The sequence below is a fragment of the Bombina bombina genome, chromosome 2 (assembly GCF_027579735.1).
Source record: "Bombina bombina isolate aBomBom1 chromosome 2, aBomBom1.pri, whole genome shotgun sequence".
In the NCBI taxonomy this organism is placed as follows: Eukaryota; Metazoa; Chordata; class Amphibia; order Anura; family Bombinatoridae; genus Bombina; species Bombina bombina.
The window spans coordinates 289,062,383-289,090,278 of NC_069500.1; the positions used below are offsets into that span (position 1 = coordinate 289,062,383).

Below are 27,896 nucleotides of genomic sequence, written 5' to 3' on the forward strand. Positions count from 1 at the left end.
ATGTAAACACAGGCCTGATTTTTGCCAGAGCCCGAACAAAAGACTGAACATCTGGAAGCTCAGCGAGCAGAGCTGGCAGAAAGGCCCTTCTCCAGACCATCCTGGAGAAAGGAAAGAATCCTGGAAACCCTGACCTTATACCATGGGAATCCACGCTCTTCACACAAGAATAAGTAGGTCCTCCACACCGTATGATAGATGCGACGAGTAACCGGCTTACGAGCTTGAATGAGAGGATCAATAACTCTGAGAGAAACCTCTCTTGGCTAGGACTAAGCGTTCAATCTCCATGCAGTCAGCCTCAGAGAATCTAGATTTTGATGAACAAAAGGACCTTGTTCCAGCAGATCCCTGTGACAAGGTAACTTCCATAGAGGAGATGACGACATCCCCACTAGATCCGCGAACCACATCCTTTGTGGCCACGATGGAGCAATCAGTATCACTGACTGTTGCGGCTGATAAGTATGCAACATTTGAGGTATACAAAATCAGATTTGAGTGACCTGTCATACTGGAACATGTTTGCAAAATAAAAATATATATGTATTTAGAGGGATATCTGTAAATTACTCCTCTAAGGAAATAACAATGGGGACAGAAATATTTTGTTCCATGTTTATACTTATACAACAGTATACAATGACACCTTATATAAAACAGTACAGAGAAAATCTGATAGAGAGCCCTACCTCTACACTACAAAAATTCTCCATAAGACACTTATACAATCTCCCAAAGTAATCAGTTTTATAGCCCCCTGAAATAATAAGATACCTATAATTACCACCTGGCAGCACCTATATGGTTAATCGTCCCTTTCCTGGTTTTTCAGGCACTCAAAATCAGATTAGAATCTGTTTAGAACTTAACTAGGCCTCAACTGTTGGATCTGAAACCTAGTCACAGAGGCTCCAGTTTGAGAGAGAAAAGACTGGAAACACTGAGGAGGCGGAGCTCGTCAGGAGTAAAGCTGGTGTCTCTGTATAATGAAAAAGAAAAAAAAACAGTTTTGGTTGTTTGAGAATAAAATATAGTGCAAGCATAATAATCCTATAAACCCTGTCAAAATGTGTTAACCAGGCTAAACAGAGCCAGCACTTCTCAACCGTATCATGCACTAAGCTATTGCCAGTTCTCTTAAAGGGCCAAAATAAGTGCTAAAATAAAAAACCCTAATGCTGCCAGAGGGTTAAAAGTGGTCAGAGGCTTCCCTAATAATGTCCTCAAAGCTAGTAGAACTGTTAGGGGATATGAAATGGAGAAAAAAATTGTGTCATGAGGTGAGCAGTTTAAGTCCCCTGGCTGCACCTTTGTCAGAGTACCTACAAATAGCCTCAGGGCTGTGTCTGTGATGTGTAAAGGCACTTACCTTACACAGCACCCTTCCACTGGCATTATAGGCATGTGCCCAGTAGAGTGCCCATCCAGTGCAGGTATCAAGTACCGCAGAGGATTGCAGTAGGAAACACCCGAGTCCCTAGGGGAGGCTAGGGACTTTGCCAGAGTATAGCTATGGCTGAAGTCCCATTAGGGAAATGCTGTGCACATAACAGGGTATTCTTGTGTCCTTGTATCATTCAGCTGCAGTGAAGAGTCTTTTCGGTCTTCTTAAATTATACTCCTCAGGGACTCTAAGTCTTAGAAAGGTATGAGCTCCCAATTTGAAATCAATAAGAAAATAGCTGGATCAACCTCTATTCTCAACCATCTCTTATGAGGCCAAGAACAAAACTAAGAGAGATGGGAGGGTTTTAAAGTTCTTGTATGGGTTCTTGACCTCCTCCTAGTGGCAGGAAATATATCCACACAACAGAAAGCCGAAGTTTTAAAAAAGTTTGCAGCTTTTTAGTTACAAAACAAATATGAAAAAGCCCTCAAAAATAATAAGAGAGAAATTCAGCACTGCAAAAATGTAAAGCTCCAGATCTCTTTTAAAGGGACACTGTAGTCAAATTTGTAATGGGTATATCACAAAGTATACATGTAAATAAACATTTTTGTAATTGGGATGCTATATTAAATATGCACCGTTTAAACAATATATCATTTTGAAATAATTAATTTTTCCAAACCCACTTAGTTGTCTGCCGTTACGGATTCCCAATCCGGGCTGACAACTGCAGTTGGAACATGGCGACTCTGAGAAGCATTGCGCATGCGCGAGTTAGCGCAACATCATAGACTTCGCTGCGCAGTTAATGTCATCGTCCTGTCAGCTATCATCTTGGCTTGAGTGCCCCAATGCGCGCATGCGAGAGAAAGGAAATGTTATTGCGCATGCGTTGAATGCCAATAATATATGTAACTAATATGCAAAATCAAGAGATATGATTGGCGAGTTTGTTAGCCCTTAGACGGCCCACATTTGTGGGCTGGATGACGTGATGTCATGGCCATAAAATAAAATATACTTTTACGGCAAAAGGGAGCTTCGTTACAAACAATAAGAAGGTACTTTACATTTATATCATATTTTATATGCAAAATCTATGTTCCGTTTTAGACTTAAAAAAAAAAGGAAAGTAATCCTTTAAGTAAACTTACATGCACATAGACAACAATATCATTGATCTGTCAGTGTGCACCACTTTTGTCACAAGGAAAAATAATACTTTAATTCCAAGATGGCAGTGCACTTTGTGAAGGTGCAGAACTTTACTAACCAGCATTTTTGAAGCGTTAAAATAAGAGAATATCTTTGAAGAGAGCTGCAAGCGCAGAAAGAAAAACGAAAGCATGGAAAGTAGCAACAATGTTGTACCCATCTGTAGTATTTAAAAAGCTTTGGCGACATAGCCCCAGGATTTGTCAATCCCTTAGATAAGGTGGCAAACAATAACAATTGTAACCTCCAAACAATACAATTATTGTTAAGAAAAACATAACATTACACAAGATGAAGTTTGCTTTAAAGGGATAATAACCCCACATTTTTCTTTAATAATTCAGATAGAGCATGCAATTTTAAGCAACTTTTTTAATTTACTCCTATTATCAAATTTTTTTTCTTTTTCTTGCTACCTTTATTTAAAAAGCAGGAATATAAAGTTTCAGAGCCGGACAATTTTTGGTTCAGAACCTGGGTTATGAATGCTTATTGGTTTGCTAAATGTAGCCACCAACAAAAAAGCACTATCAAGGGTGCTGAACTAAAATGGGATGGCTCCTAAGCTTTACATTCCTGCTTCTTAAATAATGATTGCAAGAGAACAAAGAAAAATAATAATAGGACTAAAATAGAGAGTTGCTTAAAATTACATGCTCTATCTGAATCATGAAAAAATGCATTTGGGTTTAGTATCCCTTTAACAAAGTTAAAGAAAAGGGGGAATTAATACTGCTACATGTATGATATTTAATTAGAAAAGTTAATTCCCTTAAAACACTTCCTGCCTAAAATAGCAATAGGTAATTGTGAATAAATCACAATTTCTACATTTAAATGGCTTCATTAGAATTTTCTATGTAATTATTTGATAAGCAGCCAGCAAATTTCACAGAGCCTTTCAAATGGGACATGAAAGACTCATTGCTTTTTCGAAGTATCTCTTGGAAAAAAATTCTGTGCACTCTGATTATATATATATATAATTTACAGATATGATCATTATATATGTTAAATGGATAATAAGATAAAAATTGAATTGTGTACGAGCCCATTTCAATCATGAATAAAAGAATTTTTGCAATATACTTGTATTAAAAAAAGTGCTGCAGAAAAAACTATAGCTGTTTAAGCTGAATATGCATGTATGCCTTGTAAGCCTACTGGGCATGCATTAAAGCACTACACCTGCTCCTAGAGTTGGCAATGGCTTATTTGATGCAAATTAAGTCATATGCTGACCAGTGTTTCCTCTAAAGCCAGTTTTGTGAGCAGCCCAGCAGTGAAACAGTTAGAATTAAATTAGAAAGTAGTTTAAAAGTTTATGTTCTATCTAAATCATGAAAGAAAAAAATAGGAATTTAAGTCCCTTTAAGGGGTCAATTTATCAAAGGCTTTGCAAGCCTTTCGACCCCTACGACTGCAGGTTCTCACAAGAGAACCTGCAGTTCGTATTTAACCTTTCGCAACCTCCAAGGTGGCAAATTTCAATATCCTAGATCTCGTCTGACCGGGGAGATTGACAGCTCCTGCCCGCGCATGATTGGCTGTGCGCAGGCAGGATTGCATGCAAGCGCAAAATAGCACTCGTGTGCAATGTATTGAATAAAATCATCTGTAAACATGTCAAGCATTCTGTATAATACCAAGTTCATTTTAGGCAACGTGTGAAACTACCAAGCAAATGAAATAGATTTTGCCACAAAATTTGCCAGTTTCATTTTCATCAATTCATTTACCAGGAACAATATTTTGAATGCAAAGCCCCTTGAACTATTGCAACAACAAAATTACAATTACTGGCAAACGTCTTTTAGGTAAAAACCCTTTCAATACTGTAAAAAAAAAACATTCTGTCCTCATCTAGAAAAAAAATTGTTGTTCTTTATAACTCTGTTCTCATATGAGAAGGCTGAAATGATGCGATGTTCATCAGAAAAAAATTCTTCACTTTAGGTTTCAGATACCAGTTTGTCCATCACATTTTCTCATCTGTCTTCTCTATTCTATCTGAAAATAGTTTGTGTTATACTTTGCCAAAAAAGGCCAAGCATTCTATATAATAGAATATTCTATGAAATCCAAAGAGAACGTAGATAAGGTCAGAATGATATCAGCTCATTTAATACTTTGCCAAAATGTGCTAGGCATTCTATACAATGCCTGAGTTTCCCACTTTGCCTGTAACATATATATTTAATCTTTTTGTGCCCCTTTAAAACTCCTTTGCAAGTGAGTAGAGATGCAATGTGCAAACTTGCTTCCATTTTAATATGCCATTTAAAGTTATCACTATAAATAACCTAAACACAAACGCCCTTGGCGGGTGATGGGATGTGCAGTCCTTTAGGATCCAGTGAAGTATTTGAATTTAACACTTAAAAATATTCCGTTTCTGGGTCATGAGTTTTTATATTGTTGGTTGATATTTAAACTTTATTTTACATTTGAGGTATCCCACTGTGTTTGTTTTCTTATCTAATTACATTATTATGGGAAAATTGAGGTATAAATAAGCTAAAAATCATGGAAATTATTAGACTGTATAAATCATTGTATTATAAGATAATAATTTCAGTTTTTCTTAACTTTCTCCAGTAAAACAATATAATTCATCTAAATACATATTATTCATGGTGCACATAGAAATGTGACATTTATATTTTTAAGTGCCAAGATTGTTGTTTTCTTTATCTCAAAGACTGCATTTGACATTTTTGGGGACTGCAACCAGAGGCAATTCTAAACATTAATATTTTGAGGGGGGCTAAATGGGGGTGCTAAGAAATGTGGTGAACAGGCTGATGGTGAAACAGGAAAGCTGCGTAGCTCATTTTCTGCCCTTCATACTGCACGGAGCAGGTTCCTTTAACTTATTTATGGGTTTTGTGGGATTTTTATTTTTTTGGAACTGAAAAGGATGTAATTAAAAATCAGTGCTACAGAAATTTGTGGAGCTTTACAATAAATCATGATAAGAATAATAATAAAAAAAAAAAAAACACATTAGTTACAGGAGCATTCTAGAGTAAAAATAAAGATGATACATTCAGTGATTTGTGAGGAATAGGCTGTTCATAAACTATTGTTTGATCACTATTGATGATTGGTTCAAATGCACTGTTATATTTTAATGGTTTACTCTAAAAGTTTAAGTCAATATCTTTGAGATAATACTTTGTCAGAATTAAATAAAAATTCTTATAGGTCGGGGGGCGGAGCCTACAGCTGGAGCAGCAGGTTGTGTTTCAGAGGAGCTCCTGACTTTACTTTAAAGGGATACTAAACCAAATTTTTTTCTTTCATGATTCAGATAGAGCATGGAATTTTAAGCAACTTTCTAATTTGCTCCTATTATCAGTTTTCTTTTTTCTCTTGCCATCTTTATTTGAAAAAGCAGGAATAAAAGCTTTAAAACCAGCCCATTTTGGTTCAGCACCTGGGTAGAGCTTCTGGTTGGTGGCTAAATGTAGAAAAACAATCAGTAAGCTCTATCCAGGTGCTAAACCAAAAATGGGTCGGGTCCTTACCTTACATTCCTGCATTTTCACATAAAGATAGCAAGAGAATGAAGAAAATTTTATAATAGGAGTAAATTAGAAAATTGCTTAAAATTGCATGCTCTATCTGAATCATGAGAGAAAAAAAAAAGAATTTATGTTTACCTGATAAATTTCTTTCTCCTACGTTGTGTCCGGTCCACGGCTTCATCCTTACTTGTGGGATATTCTCTTCCCCTACAGGAAATGGCAAAGAGAGCACAAAGCAAAGCTGTCCATATAGCCCCCCCTCTGGCTCCGCCCCCCCAGTCATTCGACCGACGGTTAGGAGAAAAAGGAGAAACTATAGGGTGCAGTGGTGACTGTAGTGTACAGAAATAAAAATTTTAAACCTGACTAAAAAAGCCAGGGCGGGCCGTGGACCGGACACACAATAGGAGAAAGAAATTTATCAGGTAAACATAAATTCTGTTTTCTCCTACATTGGTGTGTCCGGTCCACGGCTTCATCCTTACTTGTGGGAACCAATACCAAAGCTTTAGGACACGGATGAAGGGAGGGAACAAGTCAGGTAACCTAAACGGAAGGCACCACAGCTTGCAAAACCTTTCTCCCAAAAACAGCCTCCGAAGAAGCATACGTATCGAATTTGTAAAATTTGGCAAAAGTATGCAGAGAAGACCAAGTCGCTGCCTTACAGATCTGATCAACAGAAGCCTCGTTCTTGAAGGCCCATGTGGAAGCCACAGCTCTAGTAGAGTGAGCTGTAATTCGTTCAGGAGGCTGCCGTCCGGCAGTCTCATAAGCCAATCGGATGATGCTTTTCAGCCAAAAGGAAAGAGAGGTAGCAGTAGCTTTCTGCCATCTCCTCTTACCAGAATAAACGACAAACAAGGATGATGTCTGTCTGAAATCCTTTGTTGCTTCTAAATAGAATTTTAAAGCACGGACCACATCTAGGTTGTGTAACAAACGTTCCTTCTTCGAAACTGGATTCTGACACAGAGAAGGAACAACTATTTCCTGGTTAATATTCCTGTTGGAAACCACTTTTGGAAGAAAACCAGGCTTGGTACGTAAAACTACCTTATCAGTATGGAATACCAGATAGGGTGAAGTACACTGCAAAGCAGACAATTCAGAAACTCTTCTGGCAGAAGAAATAGCAACCAAAAACAGAACTTTCCAAGATGGTAACTTAATATCTATGGAATGTAAGGGTTCAAACGGAACCCCTTGAAGAACTGAAAGAACTAAGTTTAAACTCCATGGAGGAGTCATAGGTCTGTAGACAGGCTTGATTCTGACTAACGCCTGTACAAACGCCTGTACATCTGGCACGGCTGCCAGACGTTTGTGCAACAAACAGACAGAGCAGATATCTGTCCCTTTAGAGAACTAGCTGACAAACCTTTATCCAAACCCTCTTGGAGAAAGGAAAGTATCCTAGGAATTTTAATTTTACTCCAGGAGAATCCCTTGGATTCGCACCAACAGATATATTTTTGCCATATCTTATAGTAAATTTTCCTAGTCACAGGAACCCCCGCTTAGATAGAATAAAGCGTTCAATTTCCAAGCAGTCAGTTGCAGAGAGACTAGATTTGGATGTTCGAATGGACCTTGTACTAGAAGATCCTGTCTCAAAGGTAGCTTCCATGGTGGAGCCGATGACATATTCACCAGGTCTGCATACCAAGTCCTGCGTGGCCATGCAGGAGCTATTAGAATCACCGAGGCCTTCTCCTGTTTGATCCTGGCTACAAGCCTGGGAAGGAGAGGGAACGGTGGAAACACATAAGCTATATTGAACGACCAAGGCGCCACCAATGCATCGCCTTGGGATCCCTTGATCTGGACCCGTAGTGAGGAACCTTGGAGTTCTGACGAGACGCCATCAGATCCATATCTGGAATGCCCCATAGTTGAGTTAACTGGGCAAAGACCTCCAGGTGGAGTTCCCACTCCCCCGGATGGAAAGTCGGACGACTCAAATAATCCGCCTCCCAGTTGTCTACTCCTGGGATGTGTATTGCAGATAGATGGCAGGAGTGATCCTCCGCCCATTTGATAATCTTGGATACCTCTCTCATCGCCAAGGAACTCTTTGTTCCCCCCTGATGATTGATGTACGCTACAGTCGTCATGTTGTCCGACTGAAATCTTATGAATCTGGCCTTCGCTAGTTGAGGCCAAGCCAGGAGCGCATTGAATATCGCTCTCAGTTCCAAAATGTTTATCGGAAGAAGAGACTCTTCCCGAGACCATAGACCCTGAGCTTTCAGGGAGTCCCAGACCGCGCCCCAGCCTAAGAGACTGGCGTCGGTCGTGACAATGACCCACTCTGGTCTGTGGAAACTCATTCCCTGAGACAGGTGATCCTGAGTCAGCCACCAGCGGAGTGAGTCTCTGGTTACCTGGTCTACTTGAATCTGGGGAGACAAGTCTGCATAATCCCCATTCCACTGTTTGAGCATGCACAGTTTTAATGGTCTTAGATGAATTCGAGCAAAAGGAACCACGTCCATTGCTGCAACCATTAATCCTATTACCTCCATGCACTGAGCTATGGAAGGCTGAGGAATAGATTGAAGAACTTGACAAGCGTTTAGAAGCTTTAACTTTCTGACCTCTGTCAGAAAAATCTTCATTTCTACAGAATCTATTATTGTTCCCAGAAAAGGAAACCTTGTGGACGGGGACAGGGAACTCTTTTCTATGTTCACCTTCCACCCGTGAGACCTGAGAAAGGCTAAAACAATGTCTGTATGAGCCCTTGCTTTGGGGAAAGAGACGACGCTTGGATTAGAATGTCGTCTAGGTAAGGTGCTACAGCAATGCCCCTGGGCCTTAGAACCGCTAGAAGGGACCCTAGCACCTTTGTGATAATTCTGGGAGCAGTGGCTAAACCGAATGGAAGAGCCACGAACTGGTAATGTTTGTCCAGAAAGGCGAACCTCAGGAACTGATGATGATCTTTGTGGATAGGAATATGCAGGAACGCATCCTTTAAGTCCACGGTAGTCATATATTGACCCTCCTGGATTGTTGGTAAAATCGTCCGAATGGTTTCCATTTTGAATGATGGAACTCTGAGGAATTTGTTTAGAATTTTTAAATCCAGAATTGGCCTGAAAGTTCCCTCTTTTTTGGGAACTACAAACAGGTTTGAGTAAAAACCCAGACCTTGTTCCGCTGTTGGAACTGAGTGTATCACTCCCATCTTTAATAGGTCTCCTACGCAATGTAAGAATGCCTGTCTCTTTATCTGGTCTGAAGATAAGCGAGACATGTGGAACCTTCCCCTTGGAGGAAGTTCCTTGAACTCTAGAAGATACCCCTGAGAGACTATTTCTAGTGCCCAGGGATCCGGAACATCTCTTGCCCAAGCCTGAGCAAAGAGAGAAAGTCTGCCCCCTACTAGATCCGGTCCCGGATCGGGGGCTACCCCTTCATGCTGTCTTGGTAGCAGCAGCAGGCTTCTTGGCCTGTTTACCCTTGTTCCAGCCTTGCAATGGTTTCCATGCTGGTTTAGGCTGGGAAGCGTTACCCTCTTGTCTAGAGGCTGCAGAGTTAGGAGTCGGTCCGTTTCTGAAATTGCGAAAGGAACGAAAATTAGATTTGTTCTTAGCCTTGAAAGGCCTATCCTGTGGGAGGGCATGGCCTTTTCCCCCAGTGATGTCTGAAATAATCTCCTTCAATTCCGGCCCGAAAAGGGTCTTACCTTTGAAAGGAATATTAAGCAATTATGTTTTGGACGACATATCCGCCGACCAAGATTTTAGCCAAAGCGCTCTGTGCGCCACTATTGCAAAACCTGAATTTTTCGCCGCTAATTTAGCCAATTGAAAAGCGGCATCCAAAATAAAGGAATTAGCCAACTTTAGTGCGTGAATTCTGTCCATGACTTCATCATATGGAGTCTCCTTTTGGGAGCGAATTTTCTAGTTCCTCGAACCAAAAAGACGCGGTCGTGGTGACAGGAATAATGCACGAAATTGGTTGAAGAAGGAAACCCTGCTGAACAAATATCTTTTTAAGCAATCCTTCCAATTTTTTATCCATAGGATCTTTGAAAGCGCAACTGTCCTCAATAGGAATAGTTGTGCGCTTGGCTAACGTTGAAACTGCCCCCTCAACCTTAGGGACCGTTTGCCATGCGTCCCTTCTGGGGTCGACAATGGGGAACATTTTCTTAAATATAGGAGGTGGAACAAAAAGGTATACCTGGCTTCTCCCACTCCTTAGTCACTATGTCCACCACCCTCTTGGGTATCGGAAAGGCATCAGCGTGCACAGGGATCTCTAAGAATTTGTCCATTTTGCACAACTTCTCTGGAATCACCAAAGAGTCACAATCATCAAGAGTAGTTAGCACCTCCTTAAGCAGGGCGCGGAGATATTCTAACTTAAATTTAAATGCCACGATATCAGGTTCTGCCTGCTGAGAAACTTTTCCTGAATCAGAAATTTCTCCCTCAGACAGACCCTCCCTCACTGCCAATTCCGATTGATGTGAGGGTATAACAGATAAATTATCGTCAGCGCCAACTTGCTACTAGGTATCGCCTGCGCGGGCAAAACTGGTGTTGACACAGAAGGAGAGGATGATGAGCTATCCCCACTACCTTCATTTGAAGAATCATCTTGGGCAACCTTATTAAATGTGACAGTACTGTCCTTACTTTGTTTGGACACCATGGCACAATTTGCACATACATTTAAAGGGGGAACCACCTTGGCCTCCATACACACAGAACATTTGCTATCTGAAGGTACAGACATGTTAGACAGATTTTGGCAGGCTATTAATGCAATAAAAACGTTCTTAATCAAAACCGTTACTGTCTCTTTAAATAATAAAAAGAGCACACTTTATTTCTGAATGTTTGAAAAACTATGAAGGAAATATCCGATCTTTACAAAATTTACACCCCAGTGTCTTAATGCTTTGAATGTATTGCACACCAAATTGCAACCCTTAAATGAGCAAACCGGAGCTAATTGTTCAATTTACCGGTTTAAACACACTACAGTCCCTGCCACAGACTTTGCTGTGGCTTTTACCTTCCTTAGGGGTTATTCACCACAGAAATAAGCCTTCCTGAGTCCGTTTTTCAGCCACAGGACCCTCTCACATGAAGCTGCATGCACTGCCTCTAGAAGTAACTGCGCAACTGAGGCGCGAAAATGAGGCCTCCTCCCTCTGCATACCAGAGTGAAGGGGCCTTCCTGACTAGATTAGGCGTCTAAACAACTGCCAGGCGTAATAAAACGTTCCCAAAAGTGTTTCCAAATTCACAAAACACTCCAAATGTCATATAAATATGATATAAACCAATCGATTTAGCCCACAATAGTGTCAACCAGCATAGAGCCCATTTTATAAGCCTTAATTCTGTTATGAGTCTAAGAAAATGGCTTACCGATCCCATAAGGGAAAACGGACAGTCTTCTAGCATTACTATGTCTTGTTAGAAAAGAGACTGGTCATACCTGGAGCAGAAAAGTCTGCAAACTGTTCCCCCCAACTGAAGTTCTCTGGTTTCAACAGTCCTGCGTGGGAACAGCAATGGATTTTAGTTACTGGTGCTAAAATCATACTCCTCTTTTAATAAAACTCTTCATCACTTTCTGTTGTAGAGTAAATGGTACAAACCGGCACTATTTTAAAATAACAAACTCTTGATAGAAGAAATAAAACTACAAATAACACCACATACTCTTTACCATCCCCGTGGAGATGCTACTTGTTCAGAGCGGCAAAGAGAATGACTGGGGGGCGGAGCCAGAGGGGGGGCTATATGGACAGCTTTGCTGTGTGCTCTCTTTGCCATTTCCTGTAGGGGAAGAGAATATCCCACAAGTAAGGATGAAGCCGTGGACCGGACACACCAATGTAGGAGAAATGTGGGTTTAGTAACCCTTTAAACTATATGAGCTATTTTAGTCATTTTTGAGGGAAAAGCTATATACTCAACTTTCTTACATCATCAATAACCTATACCAACTACTGTTCCGATGTGATACGCATCTATGCCAGCTCTGACCTCACCTGATACAGAGTATGAATCAAGTCCGCTTCATATGAATAATACCAATTGTAAAAACCCCTGGAGGGCATTTTTCACTGCAACGGGACTAACAGATCATACACATTGCCTCCTAACACATGTATCCATATACTTCTAGCTAGGTCCATATACTCCCCAACCTTACTAATATCTATGAGCTCAGAGAATACACATGTAATATCCCTGCTATAAAAGCTGGTTTGCTATCATTATACCCAAGGCTAGTACTATGCATTGATGACTCTGTTATATTTCTTAGTAGAGTGACAGGGTACAGGTAAAATATTTTTCATTTGTTAAATAAATTATTAATGTACAGTTAAATTCCTGGAACAAGGTTTAAAATAGGTGCAATCCTAATGCTCCTAGTACACCTCTGTCTCCCACTAAGTTATCTAGCCATTATTTTATTCTTTAAAGGGACAGTATACACTCATTTTAATATAACTGCATGTAAAAGACACTACTATAAAGAATAATATGCACAGATACTGATATAAAAATCCAGTATAAAACTGTTTAAAAACTTACTTAGAAGCTGTCAGTTTAGCTCTGTTGAAAAGGTAGCTGGAAAGCCCACTGCAAGTGGGAAATAAGACACTCCCCCCTCCCCCTTCTTTTGCATATGAAAAGACCCTTTACACAAACAGGAGCAAGCTGGAGAAGGTAGCTGACAGTATTCACATAAAACTTTGGGGCTTGGTTAGGAGTTTGAAAATCAGAGCAATGTTATTTAAAAATAAGCAAAACTATACATTTATCTAAAAAAAAAAAAAAAAAAAAAAAAAAAACTTTATGGACTATATAAATAGATCATCTACAAAAGATTTATGCAAAGAAAAAACAGAATTTATGCTTACCTGATAAATTACTTTCTCTTGCGGTGTATCCAGTCCACGGCTTCATCCTTACTTGTGGGATATTCTCATTCCCTACAGGAAGTGGCAAAGAGAGCACACAGCAGAGCTGTCCATATAGCTCCCCAGTCATTCGACCGAAGGCTAGGAGAAAAGGAGAAACTATAGGGTGCAGTGGTGACTGTAGTTTAAACAAAAAATTTTAACCTGACTTAATTACCAGGGCGGGCCGTGGACTCGATACACCGCAAGAGAAAGTAATTTATCAGGTAAGCATAAATTCTGTTTTCTCTTGCAAGGTGTATCCAGTCCACGGCTTCATCCTTACTTGTGGGATACCAATACCAAAGCTTTAGGACAAGGATGAAGGGAGGGAACAAGACAGGTAACCTAAACGGAAGGCACCACTGCTTGCAAAACCTGTCTCCCAAAAATAGCCTCCGAAGAAGCAAAAGTATCGAATTTGTAAAATTTGGCAAAAGTATGCAGTGAAGACCAAGTCGCTGTCTTACAAATCTGTTCAACAGAAGCCTCATTCTTGAAAGCCCATTTGGAAGCCACAGCTCTGGTGGAATGAGCTGTAATTCGTTCAGGAGGCTGCTGCCCAGCAGTCTTATAAGCCAATCAGATGATGCTTTTCAGCCAGAAGGAAAGAGAGGTAGCAGTCGCTTTCTGACCTCTCCTCTTACCAGAATAGACAACAAACAAGGATGATGTTTGTCTGAAATCTTAGTTGCTTGTAAATAGAATTTCAAAGCACGAACCACATCAAGATTGTGTAATAGTCGTTCCTTCTTTGAAGTTGGATTAGGACACAGGGAAGGAACAATGATTTCCTGGTTAATATTCTTTAGAAACAACTTTAGGAAGAAAACCAGGTTTGGTACGCAAAACTACCTTATCTGCATGGAACACCAGATAAGGAGAATCACACTGTAAAGCAGATCATTCTGAAACTCTTCGAGCAGAAGATATAGCTACCAAAAACAAAACTTTCCAAGATAATAACTTAATATCTATGGAATGTAAAGGTTCAAAACGGAACCCCTTGAAGAACTGAAAGAACTAAATTTAGACTCCATGGCGGAGCCACAGGTTTATAGACAGGCTTGATTCTGACTAAAGCCTGAGCAAACGCTTGAACGTCTGGTACCTCTGCCAGACGCTTGTGTAAAAGGATAGACAGAGCAGATATCTGTCCCTTTAAGGAACTAGCTGACAAACCTTTCTCCAATCCTTCTTGGAGAAAAGACAATATCCTTGGAATCCTAATCTTACTCCACGAGTAACCCTTGGATTCACACCAACAAAGATATTTCCGCCATATCTTATGGTAAATTTTCCTGGTAACAGGCTTTCTAGCCTGAATCAGAGTATCTATAACTGAGTCAGAGAAACCACGCTTAGATAGAATTAAGCGTTCAATCTCCAAGCAGTCAGCCGCAGAGAAACTAGATTTGGATGCTTGAATGGACCCTGTATTAGAAGATCCTGCCTCATTGGCAGTGTCCATGGTGGGACAGATGACATGTCCACTAGGTCTGCATACCAAGTCCTGCGTGGCCACGCAGGCGCTATCAGAATTACCGAAGCCTTCTCCTGTTTGATTCTGGCTACCAGACGAGGGAGAAGGGGAAACGGTGGAAAGACATAAGCCATATTGAAGGACCAAGGCGCTACTAGAGCATCTATCAATGCCGCCTTTGGGTCCCTGGACCTGGATCCGTAGAGAGGAAGTTTGGTGTTCTGACGGGACGCCATCAGATCCAATTCTGGAATGCCCCATAGCTGGGTCAGCTGAGCAAAAACCTCCGGGTGGAGTTCCCACCCCCCCGGGTGAAAAGTCTGACGACTTAGAAAATCCGCCTCCCAGTTGTCTACTCCTGGGATGTGAATTGCAGATAGATGGCAGGAGTGATCCTCCGCCCACCTGATTATTTTGGTGACTTCCTTCATCGCTAGGAAACTCTTTGTTCCCCCCTGATGATTGATGTATGCCACAGTCGTGATGTTGTCCGACTGAAATCTGATGAATTTGGCCACCGCTAGTTGAGGCCATGCCTGAAGAGAGTTGAATATCGCTCTCAGTTCCAAAATGTTTATCGGGAGAAGAGACTCTTCCCAAGACCATAAGCCCTGAGCTTTCAGGGAGTCCCAGACCGCACCCCAGCCTAACAGACTGGCATCGGTCGTTACAATGATCCACTCCGGTCTGTGGAAGCATATTCCCTGAGACAGGTGATCCTGAGACAACCACCAGAGAAGAGAATCCCTGGTTTTCTGGTCCAGTTGTATTTGAGGAGACAAATCTGCATAATCTCTATTCCACTGTTTGAGCATGCACAGTTGCAGTGGTCTGAGATGTATTCGAGCAAAAGGGACCACGTCCATTGCCGCTACCATTAATCCTATTACCTCCATGCACTGAGCTACAGATGGCCGAGGAATGGAATGAAGAACTCGGCAAGTAGTTAAAAGCTTTAACTTTCTGACCTCCGTCAGAAATATTTTCATTTCTACCGAGTCTATTAGTGTTCCCAGGAAGGGAACCCTTGTGAGCGGGGACAGAGAACTTTTTTCGATGTTCACCTTCCACCCGTGAGACCTTAGAAAGGCCAGAACAATCTCTGTGTGAGCCTTGGCTCTGGGAAAAGACAATGCCTGTATTAAGATGTCGTCCAGATAAGGTGCTACTGCAATGCCCCGCGGTCTTAGTACCACCAGAAGGGACCCTAGCACTTTTGTGAAAATTCTGGGAGCAGTGGCCAACCCGAAGGGCAGGGCCACGAACTGGTAATGCTTGTCCAGAAAGGCGAACCTTAGGAACTGATGATGCCACATTCACTTTACCCTCCCGTGGAGATGCCCTACTGCTAGAGCGGCAAAGAGAATGACTGGGGGGTGGAGCTAGGGGGGGGGAGCTATATGGACAGCTCTGCTGTGTGCTCTCTTTGCCACTTCCTGTAGGGAATGAGAATATCCCACAAGTAAGGATGAAGCCGTGGACTGGATACACCTTGCAAGAGAAAATGAGTGTATAATGTCCCTTTAAGTGGTTAAGTGTGTCTTTAACATATTGTCTGCACACATGCCGAGTTATTGTTCTCTTGTAGCAGGATTGTAGATCTATATCTCTAATTCTATGATCATCTATAAAGTTGTCACATTCTTATCATAACTTTAGCAATATTATCCTGAAGTATATAACAATAGCGTATTCTGCTACTTATACAAGTTAGATCATGATAACTACTACATTTCATATCATACCAAGCCCAAGAGTGGATATATTTCTTACTAACATAACTCCATTTAGCTACGCTACTGTACATGGGTCCAAGAGCGAATTATTAGTTTAACTGAAAGTCCAAATAATAATAAAAATGTAGGTTTTACTGCTAGCGCTGCCCCCTCCCAATAAGTTTACCCAGTAAACATAAGAAAATATATCCTACTAAGATCCTACATCCCCCAAATATACATATAGTTCCAACTTGAATTCAACCAAATTGATGTGTTACAAATTCAATATTGTTGTTCACTTTATAGTTAATCTCAAAGTTTGGTATATATCTTCTAAACCTAGAAAATTGAGATTCGCATCTGAGACCCAGGAGTGGTCTCCATCTGATCATGGTTGCCTTCTTTGTGTTGTCCATATAGCAACTACAGGTCCAAGAGTGGTCCAAGAGTGGCCTGATAAGACATCTAAAAGGATTATAGCCCCACAGGCAAGAATTATGTTCCTTTATTCCTCTGTAAAATGTCATGATATGTTAACTTAGCCTAGCTGGTATTGGATATGTATATAGATATAATCTCTTTGTATAGATTTTACTGACATGTATGCTTTGTATGCCATCAAGTGAATCTCAATATGATTGTAGGCCTACATACACTTTAGGGCTAAAAGCACCTGGACACTGATTTCAGGCACATCCATTCTTAACAGGTGCAAAAAAATTGAGCACATAGTCAAGTAATCTCCATAGCTCAGTGACTTTAAACGGAAATTAAACCCACAAATTTTCTTTAATGATTCAGATAGAAAATACAATTTTAAACAACATTCCAGTTTACTTCTATTATCTAATTTGTTTCATTCTTTAGATATCCCTTGTAAAAGAAATAGCAATGCACATGGGTGAGCCAATCACACGAGGCATCTATGTGCAGCCACCAGTCAGCAGATACTGAGCCTATTTAGATATGCTTTTCAACGAAGGATATCAAGAGCATGAAGAAAGTTAAATAGAAGTAAATTGAAAAGTTTTTTTTTAAAATTGCATGATCTTTCTAAATCATGAAAGAAAAAATGTGGGTTTCACGCCCCTTTAAACATGGCACTGTCATAGGATGCCACCTTTGCCATAAGTCAGTTTGTGAAATCTCTGTCAACTAGATCTGCTCCTGGTCAATTCTTAGTGCTATTATTGTGAAGTGGGAGCGTCTAGGAGCAACAAAAGCTCAGCCACAAAGAGTTAGACCACGCAAAAATTGTAACCTAGAAGTCTGCACTATGCTTTTTTTAGTTCAGAAAATTAGAAAATTTCCAGAACTAAACTACATGAAAAATTGGAAAAAATCAATATTGAAAGTATATTGCAGAGTTGTTTTAATATACATAACTATATCTCAAGGTGTTTAATGTCATTTTAAATTTAAAAAAAAGAAATGGAATGTGTTTAGTGCATGAATAGGTCTCAAGTCTTAGTATCCTCCTCCTGCTGTGTCTCTTTTTGTACTTCTTTTAACAATTTCCCATGAGGCAGTAAATAATGACTAATAACAAATATTAGCATATAAAAGAAAAGCAACATTAAAAAAGTGTGTGTGACAGAACTAGTCATTACATTTGCATTGATTTATAAAATGGCTCCTTTGTGTCTCCTATACTTTCTCTCCTTCAGGCTTTTCAAATATTTTGTAAAAAAATAAATGATGCCAATGCCTTTCTAGTATCATGCAAGTGTATAAGCTGGAGACAAACTTCTGAAGCGGTGATAACCCTAAAGCATTTATTTCCATAACAAAACACACTGGGTAAACATCTTCCTCATACTGCAGCTTTCACACCTAGTATAATTATTGTATAAAAAGGGACAGCTGAACACCATGAAGGAGACATTAAAAGTGCACTGTTACTAACAAATATAGAAATATAACAATTTCTCCAAAAACTAAGGATTTGACTTCACTGTAATGTATAAGTCCAATGTAAAAGCTAGTAGTTTGCTCACGTTTTGTTTACTAGATTGTTTAGTCTCCAAGTTTCAATTGTCTGAGCTTAAAATTTAAATTGGTTATCAAGTAAAGTCAAGCTACAAGATCCTGCACTGCACGTAACTAAATAAATTAAAGCTATTATAGGTATAAAGGGTTAACTGAATTTTCTGCAAAAGCACAAAATGTGAATGAGTGATCCTTCTTCCATGCAGCTCCTCAAGCACTGCCAATCAGACACCAGCAAAAAGGTGCACAGTCCTCTCTTGCCACCTTTTACTGCCACAGCATGCTAGGAACTGAACTGCCATGGATATAAAATGATACTAGTGCAGTGTTGCGCATAAATAATTAAAAATGTAATAAGTAAGCGGTCATGATAGAAATACAGGGCATCCTTTAAAAAAGTTCTGGGGTCAAAAGGACTGTTTTTTAAAAAAAATAGGACAATGCCGTTAAAAAAAAAAAGAAAGAACATCTGGTCAAACTAAATTAAAGGGACACAAACCCCAAATGTTCTTCCACAATTCAAATAGAGCATACAATTGTATACTACTTTCACATTTACTTCTATAATCAAATGTACTTCTTTTTCTTGGTATCCTTTGTTGAAGAAACAGCAATACACTTCTGGGAGCTAAACACTTTGGGTGAGCCAGTGACAAGAGGCATAAATGTTCAGCTTGCTCCTGGTAGTGTTCTGCTGTCCCTGAGGCTACCTAAATGGATAGAAAAGGTCAAAATTGAAATGTACATGGGTGAATTTAATTTTTAAATAGAAGCATTATTTCCATATTCTTCCTTTAGCAAAAAAGCTTCTAGTAAAAGTTATTACTGTTTTTCAGAGGGAAATATTCTGAGGGCCTGCGCACCAGTGTTCAACATCATGCCTGACCAAAGAGTGGTGGTGTGTATTGTCAGTGAAGACTTAAAGGGACATGGAACTAAAAAATATATTTATCATTCAGATAAAGCATACAATTTTAAACAATTTACTTTTATCATCTAATTTGCTTCCTTCTCTTAATAGCTTACTTAGGTAGGCTCAGGAGCTAGCTGCCGATTGGCTGCAAATATATACATCTTTTCCTTTTTCCTAGTAACTTAACTATGGACTAGTAACTTTCCCCACTGTGCAAGGTCAGCTAAACTCTTCTCCTGCACTGAGTCAAGAAGTATAAAGAGTCATCCAGTGCTCTACTTCCCTCCACTTTTCCAAACCTAAAACATGGTGATGAGTCAATAAAACTGGCATCATGTGGAGGAATGAATAGCTGCTAGACACCAAGGAAAGTAAAGGAGTCAAGTGGAACGCATCTGGCTGTTTCTGACAACTATTGAGTTATTTACTGTTGTGTGCGCTACTTACAGGCAGTGGCAGATGTTGCACTGTGCATAACTAAATAAATAATAGCAATGCAAGTGGTAACTTACAGGCAGTGGCAGACTGATAAAGACAGGAAACTATGTCCCCTGAGCGTTGTCAAACAAAAAGTAATGCAGCAGAAGCTGCACCATTTCTACATGATGCATGTAATAATGAGGAGGACTCTACTATATACTGTATATGATACTATATAATAACATATACAAGCAAGCAGTTAACCAAACATTTCTAGCTGCATAATTTTTGTCTTTATACAAAATATGTCAAGTATGAATTACAGAGTACAATACACATACTGTATCATCACATTTGCGGTTGGGTAAGAAGGGATCGTCTCCAAACAAATATTAATACAGGTTTTAACTAATTAAAAACAATGTACCCTGACAAAAGAAACCAAGTCTCATTCCACAAGCACACAAAGGCATGTGTCACCATTACAAACATGCTGCCTCAGTAGAAAGGAACTTGTAAGATGAGTTCTTCCACTGTTCATTAGCCATTTCTGGATAAATAATGAAATGATTAAATAACACCCTTTATTTCAGCGGATAATCCAAAACATTTTTGTTGTTGTTGCATATTTGGTGGCTTTTTACTATGTTTGGATATTACTCCAAACTCAAAAGGGAAATAAAACATCTCTTGCTTTTATGTAAAAAAAAAAAAAAAAAAAAGTGCTTTTCCTGAACTCCCTAGAGTGGCCAAAATGCAAAATCTATAGCCTAGGTTGCTAAAAAAAAAAAATAACCCCTAGCTTGCTATTTGATTTGCTGTATTTGCAGGTTAAGAATGATTTTTTTTAGCCTTTCTAGGAGACTAGGAAGCATTGGACAAAACATAATACTTACACAAAAGCAAGAGTTGTTTAATGTCATTTTTAGTTATTGTCTAAAAGTGCATGATCTGCTGAACAACACAGGATTAAATTTATGTGGCTAAAACACAGCAACTAATGCAAGAAGTTTAAAAGTGTAAAAATACTAAATTCAGCATAGGAATGCGATACCTGACTGGTTATTCTGTCAAGGAAGCTTCTAATCAGTTCACAATTAAAAACCAGAACTAACTTATCAGAAAAATTTGCATACAAAGAGAGAAGCGCTCTACCAGGAACGAACAACAGCTCAGTGGCTTGTTCTATGGCGATTTACCACCCGGAAGCAGCCTCTTTTAGACCAGTGTGCTTTTCACAGAAGAAAACTTTCCTGAAGTATATCAGTCTGATCCTGCCAAGTAAGGTCAGTCCATCCCCGAAATACCAGGCAATTCTCCTCTGAACAAGGAACATGACAACCCCAGACGATAGTTTCGGCCTCCTATGGGCCTCGTCAGTGAGGTGCAGCCACATTCCTCTAAGCACACTGGGCAAGGAGTCCACGTCTGGTTTCCCCCATCACCCATAGGGAGACTTCCCCAGGGTCATAATAATTTGCATACAAAGAGAGAAGCGCTCTACCAGGAACGAACAACAGCTCAGTGGCTTGTTCTATGGCGATTTACCACCCGGAAGCAGCCTCTTTTAGACCAGTGTGCTTTTCACAGAAGAAAACTTTCCTGAAGTATATCAGTCTGATCCTGCCAAGTAAGGTCAGTCCAACCCCGAAATACCAGGCAATTCTCCTCTGAACAAGGAACATGACAACCCCAGACGATCGTTTCGGCCTCCTATGGGCCTCGTCAGTGAGGTGCAGCCACATTCCTCTAAGCACACTGGGCAAGGAGTCCACATCTGGTTTCCCCCATCACCCATAGGGAGACTTCCCCAGGGTCATAATAATTTGCATACAAAGAGAGAAGCGCTCTACCAGGAACGAACAACAGCTCAGTGGCTTGTTCTATGGCGATTTACCACCCGGAAGCAGCCTCTTTTAGACCAGTGTGCTTTTCACAGAAGAAAACTTTCCTGAAGTATATCAGTCTGATCCTGCCAATAGGCCGAAACGTACGTCTGGGGTTCTGCTGTTTCTCTCGTTCAGAGAGGGATTGCCTGGTATTTCGGGGCTGGACTGCACTGTTAAGTCAGGATCAGACTGATATGCTACAGGAAAGTTCTTCTCTATGAAAGGCACATATTGAACAAAAAGAGGCTGCTTCTAGGGTGGTAACTAGCCATAGAACAAGCTATTATGCTATTGTTCGTTCCCAGGTTGAGCGCTTCTCTCTTTTTATTTATGCAAATTATGACACTTGGGGAAGTCTCCCTAAGTGTGATGCGGGAATCCAGATGTGGACCTGTTGCTCAGTGTGCCTAGAGCTTCTCTCTTTTTATTTATAACTTATCAGAAACCTACTTGACTAATTAACCAATCAGGGATCTTTTATTTTATTTAAAAAAAAAAAAACTACTGTACTTACTCATGCTTATCATACGGTCACAAAGGAAAAGTGGTTATTGGTTTATAGACTTTGGAGGGGTAGGGGTTAATTGCAGAGATGGAGAGCAATAAGTGAGTAAGGATTGTTTGATATGGATGCAAGATAAATAAATGATAGAGTGAGGAAAATGAGATGTAAGGAATGAGCAATTTCATTTTTTTTCTGTAGATAAAAAAAAATGGCCTATAAAGTTTTTACCACACGGTTAATTAACTTTTTAATATCTCAGCCTTTGAAATATCAGTTGTCTGTAATGAGACACTTGAAAGTGATGTAGCATAGCTGTAAAAGGCTGACTAGAAAATATCACCTGAACATCTCTATGTAAAAAAGAAAGATATTTTATCTCAAAATGTCCTAAGTATTCAAACACCATTGCAAAGGACTTTAAGCAGCAAATCAGTATGTTTGTCCCGGGACAGGGAGTTATTTCCCTATTCAGTTTAAGGAAGTTTAATATGAAATCTCATGAGAGTTAAGTAAAATCTCATGAGATCACAGTAAAAGAGTTCATGACCTCAGCATTGCTGATGCTGATTGGCTGCAGTTCATTGAAGTATAACTTTTTACACAACACTTACTCTGCTGAGCTGAGGAAATTGTGAGGTACAATATCTTAATTTTTTACATAGAGATGCTCAGGTGATATTTTCCTGTCAGCTTTTTACAGTTATGCTGCATCAGTTTCAAGTGATTTAGCATGAGTATTATGTCCCTTTAATATTAGTTCTAAACAGAAATGTAAAGCCAATGAGAAAACAAATGAACTTCTGATATAAAGGGCTATCTTGTCATTTTATCCGTAACCCTGTCTAAGGTGTGGACTTAAACTAGAAAGCTCTTCTGGATTATACAGCTCCTAGTAACAAGCTCATCCTTACCTACACCTAGTGCACAGTGCTCTCTTGGCTATGCTGTTGTCAACTGGAAGTGCAGACATTCCCCTGAAGGCTCCTTCTTCCTCATCTGATAATTCACTCTTATCCTCTAGGATGTCAGTAGAACTTTGGGGTTCTCCTCTTATACTGAGCCCAGTGCTTGACTGTCCAACTTGCTTTGGCTCCTGGGTATCTGAGTCAGAGGATATGTCACTCACATCATGATATGCTGGACTGGGGAGAGCCATGTTACACTCAATGGTTCCATTATCTGATATTTTATCCAATTCCATTCTGATATTTATTGATATGCTCAGAGTCGGGTAATCTGCCAGTTCTGAAATACAAGAATGGAAAAATTTGGTATCCAAATGCCATTAGGATATCTTGCAATATCTGTACAATCATTTACTCATGTTTGTAGATGCAAAAATGGGGTTCAAACAACGTTTCACTGAAAATATGTATCAACATTTAACAAAATGTTCACTTAGGTTCAGACATGCCCGGGTAGCTGTTTAGAAGGGGGAAAAAAACATTTGATATTGTATATAAGATAGAATGTTCTTGTCAAGGTATTCAAATGCCAAACTAATTTTAAAAATGGAATGTGATATAGCCATATTTTTATTGAAGGTCAATAAAACTGGTTGCCTTTTAATTTCTGCAATTTACTAAGAAATTTGTTAAGAAAAATGCATAACATTGCAACCAGCAGCAAAAATAAGTCAGCCAATAGGAGGGGAGATATTATACAGAATAAAACAGTGATACTTTTGTGTATCATACACTTCAATGGTACAATACTTTGGGGTTGATCACATTCCTTTTTAAAAGTTTATCTAATGATTTTTCTACAAAATTCACCACTAAAGTCTATGGGGATTTTTGTAGATAAAGAATTTGATGAGCCTATCTAAAGGATCGTCCTTAAACCCTTCATTAGTTAAAGGGACATTGCAGTCGAAATTAGAATCCACATGGATGCATTTCAGTTATGAATAGAAGCATTTTTGTAATGTACATGTATTAGCAAAAATGTTTCTAATAAAAGCTATAGCTGTCCCAAATGAGTATTTAAATATGCACAGTGCCCCAGCATTTTAAACACAGCACTTGCTAAGTGAACTTAAAGTGCTTGTACCATCTCATAATGACTTAGGGTCAGATTATAAGTGGCACTCTAACAGTTACACGCAAGCTAAAAGGGGTTATCACGTCAGATGTAGCGCTCGCATTAATTTTTTCAGCAATTTCAGCTACAGTAGCTGTTCTGTGTGAATGGACCATATGGACTAGCCTTCGCTCCCCACGTGCATCAATGAGTCTTGGTAGCCCATGACCCTGACACTGTTTCACCGGTTATCCTTCCTTGCACCACTTTTGGTAGGTGCTAACCACTGCATACCAGAAAGCCCCACAAGACTTGCCGTTTTGGAGTTGCTCTGACACAGTCGTCTTGCCATCACTATTTGGCCCTTGTCAAAGTAACTTAGATGTTTTTACTTGTCCATTTTTTCTGCTTCCAACACATGAAATTCAAGAACTTACTGTTCACTTGCGCCTAATATATCCCACCCCTTGACAGGTACCTTTGTCATGATATAATCAATGTTATTCACTTCACCTGTCAGTGGTTTTAAATGTTGTGGCTGATGAGTATATATTATACCAAAAAAAAAAACAACATCAGATATATGTAGTAATATCTATTTATGAATAAACAGAACATATTCGGCTAAGTGAAGAACATTGGAATGTGAAATATAGATATTTTCATGTTGGGTTAGCAAACTTGATAATATGCAATCGGGTTTGCATGCATGTAGGGTGTTAGGTTATTTTTCCACTTTTTTTGCTCCATTGACTTCTATGGGGGATATTTCAGCTTTTTGCAAGCATCCGGTTAGCGAGTGAGCGAAAACATTTTACTTTCAACTTGTAATACGAGGGCTACCGGACGCGCAAAAAGCTTACTTCTAGCAGAGGTAGCGAACGAGGGTGAACGTTAAATACTCCACTTGTAATCTGGCCCTTAATTTGTTAATTGCGGACATGATATAAGCCTCCCTGGAGTGCTGTGCAGATTCAGTATTTAAAATCTAGCTTTGCTTCACATGCACGTGTAGAAAAAAATGTTAACACTAAAACAGTGATAAATTTTACTAGAAGCATGTTTGCCAATACATGTATCATGCAAATATGTTTTTATTCAAGTATTTCAATTTTGACGGTATGTCCCTATAATATATTCCATAGTAAACTCACACTGGTTGTAAATTTTACACTTTGGGGTCGATTTATCGAAGGCTTTGCAAGCCTTTCGACCCCATATGACTGCAGGTTCTCACAATAGAACCTGCACGCCGTATTTAACAAGCAGCGGTCATCAGACCGCTGCTTTCCTATGATATATATCATAATTTATGTAAGAACTTACCTGATAAATTAATTTATTTCATATTGGCAAGAGTCCATGAGCTAGTGACGTATGGGATATACAATCCTACCAGGAGGGGCAAAGTTTCCCAAACCTCAAAATGCCTATAAATACACTCCTCACCACACCCACCATTCAGTTTAACGAATAGCCAAGCAGTGGGGTGATAAAGAAAGGAGTATAAAGCATCAACAAAAGAAATTTGGAAATAATTGTGCTTTATACAAAAAATCATAACCACCATAAAAAAGGGTGGGCATCATGGACTCTTGCCAATATGAAAGAAATGAATTTATCAGGTAAGTTCTTAAATAAATTATGTTTTCTTTCATGTGATTGGCAAGAGTCCATGAGCTAGTGATGTATGGGAAACCAATACCCAAGATGTGGATCTCCACTCAAGAGTCACTAGAGAGGGAGGGAATAAAATAAAAACAGCCATTTTCCGCTGAAAAAAATAATCCACAACACAAAAAAATAAGTTTATTTTCATAATTGAAAGAAAAAAACTTAAATCAAAAGCAGAAGAATCAAACTGAAACAGCTGCCTGAAGAACTTTTCTACCAAAAACTGCTTCCGAAGAAGCAAATACATCAAAACGGTAGAATTTATTAAATGTATGCAAAGAGGTTCAAGTTGCCGCTTTGCAAATCTGATCAACTAAATCTTCATTTTTAAAAGCCCACGAAGTGGAGACTGATCTAGTAGAATGAGCTGCAATTCTCTGACCCAACTCCAAATAAGCCAAGGAAATAGCAGAAGCCTTCTGACCTTTCCTAGGACCAGAAAATAAAACAAATAGACTGAAAGCTCTTACCACATCCAAAGAATGTAAGGATCTCTCCAAAGAATTCTTAGGATTAGGACATAAGGAAGGGACAACAATTTCTCTATTAATGTTGTTAGAATTCACAACCTTAGGTAAAAATTGAAAAGAAGTCCGCAAAACTGCCTTATTCTGATGAAAAATCAGAAAAGGAGACTCACAAGAAAGAGCAGATAATTCAGAAACTCTTCTAGCAGAAGAGATGGCCAAAAGAAACAACACTTTCCAAGAAAGTAGTTTAATGTCCAAAGAATGCATAGGTTCAAATGGTGGAGCCTGTAAAGCCTTCAGAACCAAATTAAGACTCCAAGGAGGAGAAATTGATTTAATGACGGGCTTAATACGAACTAAAGCCTGTACAAAACAGTGTATATCAGGAAGTATAGCAATCTTTCTGTGAAATAAAACAGAAAGAGCGGAGATTTGTCCTTTCAAGGAACTTGCAGACAAACCCTTATCCAAACCATCCTGAAGAAACTGTAAAATTCTAGGAATTCTAAAAGAATGCCAGGAGAATTTATGAGAAGAACACCATGAAATGTAAGTCTTCCAAACTCTATAATAAATCTTTCTAGAGACAGATTTACGAGCTTGTAACATAGTATTAATCACTGAGTCAGAGAAACCTCTATGACTTAGAACTAAGCGTTCAATTTCCATACCTTCAAATTTAATGATTTGAGATCCTGATGGAAAAACAGACCTTGAGATAGTAGGTCTGGCCGTAACGCAAGTGGCCAAGGCGGGCAACTGGACATCCGAACCAGATCCGCATACCAAAACCTGTGTGGCCATGCTGGAGCCACCAGCAACACAAATGATTGTTCCATGATGATTTTGGAGATCACTCTTGGAAGGAGAACTAGAGGGTAAATGTAAGCAGGATGATAACACCAAGGATGTGTCAGCGCATCCACTGCTTCCGCCTGAACATCCCTGGACCTGGACAGGTATCTGGGAAGTTTCTTGTTTAGATGAGAGGCCATGAGATCTATCTCTGGAAGACCCCACATCTGAACAATCTGAGAAAATACCTCTGGATGGAGAGACCACTCCCCTGGATGTAAAGTCTGGCGGCTGAGATAATCCGCCTCCCAATTGTCTACACCTGGGATATGCACCGCAGAGATTAGACAGGAGCTGGATTCCGCCCAAGCAAGTATCCGAGATACTTCTTTCATAGCTTGGGGACTGTGAGTCCCACCCTGATGATTGACATATGCCACTGTTGTGATATTGTCTGTCTGAAAACAAATGAAAGGTTCTCTCTTTAACAGAGGACAAAACTGAAGAGCTCTGAGAATTGCACGGAGTTCTAAAATATTTATTGGTAATCTCGCCTCTTGAGATTTCCAAACCCCTTGTGCTGTCAGAGATCCCCAAACAACTCCCCAACCTGAAAGACTTGCATCTGTTGTGATCATAGTCCAGGTTGGCCGAACAAAAGAAGCCCCTTGAACTAAACTATGGTGATCTATCCACCACGTCAGAAAGTTTCGTACATTGGGATTTAAGGATATTAATTGTGATATCTTTGTATAATCCCTGCACCATTGGTTATGCATACAAAGCTGTAGAGGTCTCATGTGAAAACGAGCAAAGGGGATCGCGTCTGATGCTGCAGTCATGAGACCTAAAACTTCCATGCACATAGCCACTGAAGGGAATGACTGAGACTGAAGGTGCCGGCAGGCTGCAACCAATTTTAAACGTCTCTTGTCTG

General features: G+C 39.6%; 1 protein-coding gene across 3 annotated transcripts in view; it reads right to left on the bottom strand.

The window, feature by feature from the left end:
• Positions 1 to 27,896, bottom strand: part of DTWD2 (DTW domain containing 2) — a 916,318-nt gene that overhangs the window by 865,901 nt on the left and 22,521 nt on the right. For all 3 annotated transcript variants that reach the window (XM_053701584.1, XM_053701582.1, XM_053701583.1), the window contains exon 2: positions 22,910 to 23,243. In XM_053701584.1, coding sequence (XP_053557559.1) covers positions 22,910 to 23,199 — 290 coding nt within the window. In that variant the 5' untranslated portion in view covers positions 23,200 to 23,243. The remainder of the gene's footprint in view (positions 1 to 22,909; positions 23,244 to 27,896) is intronic.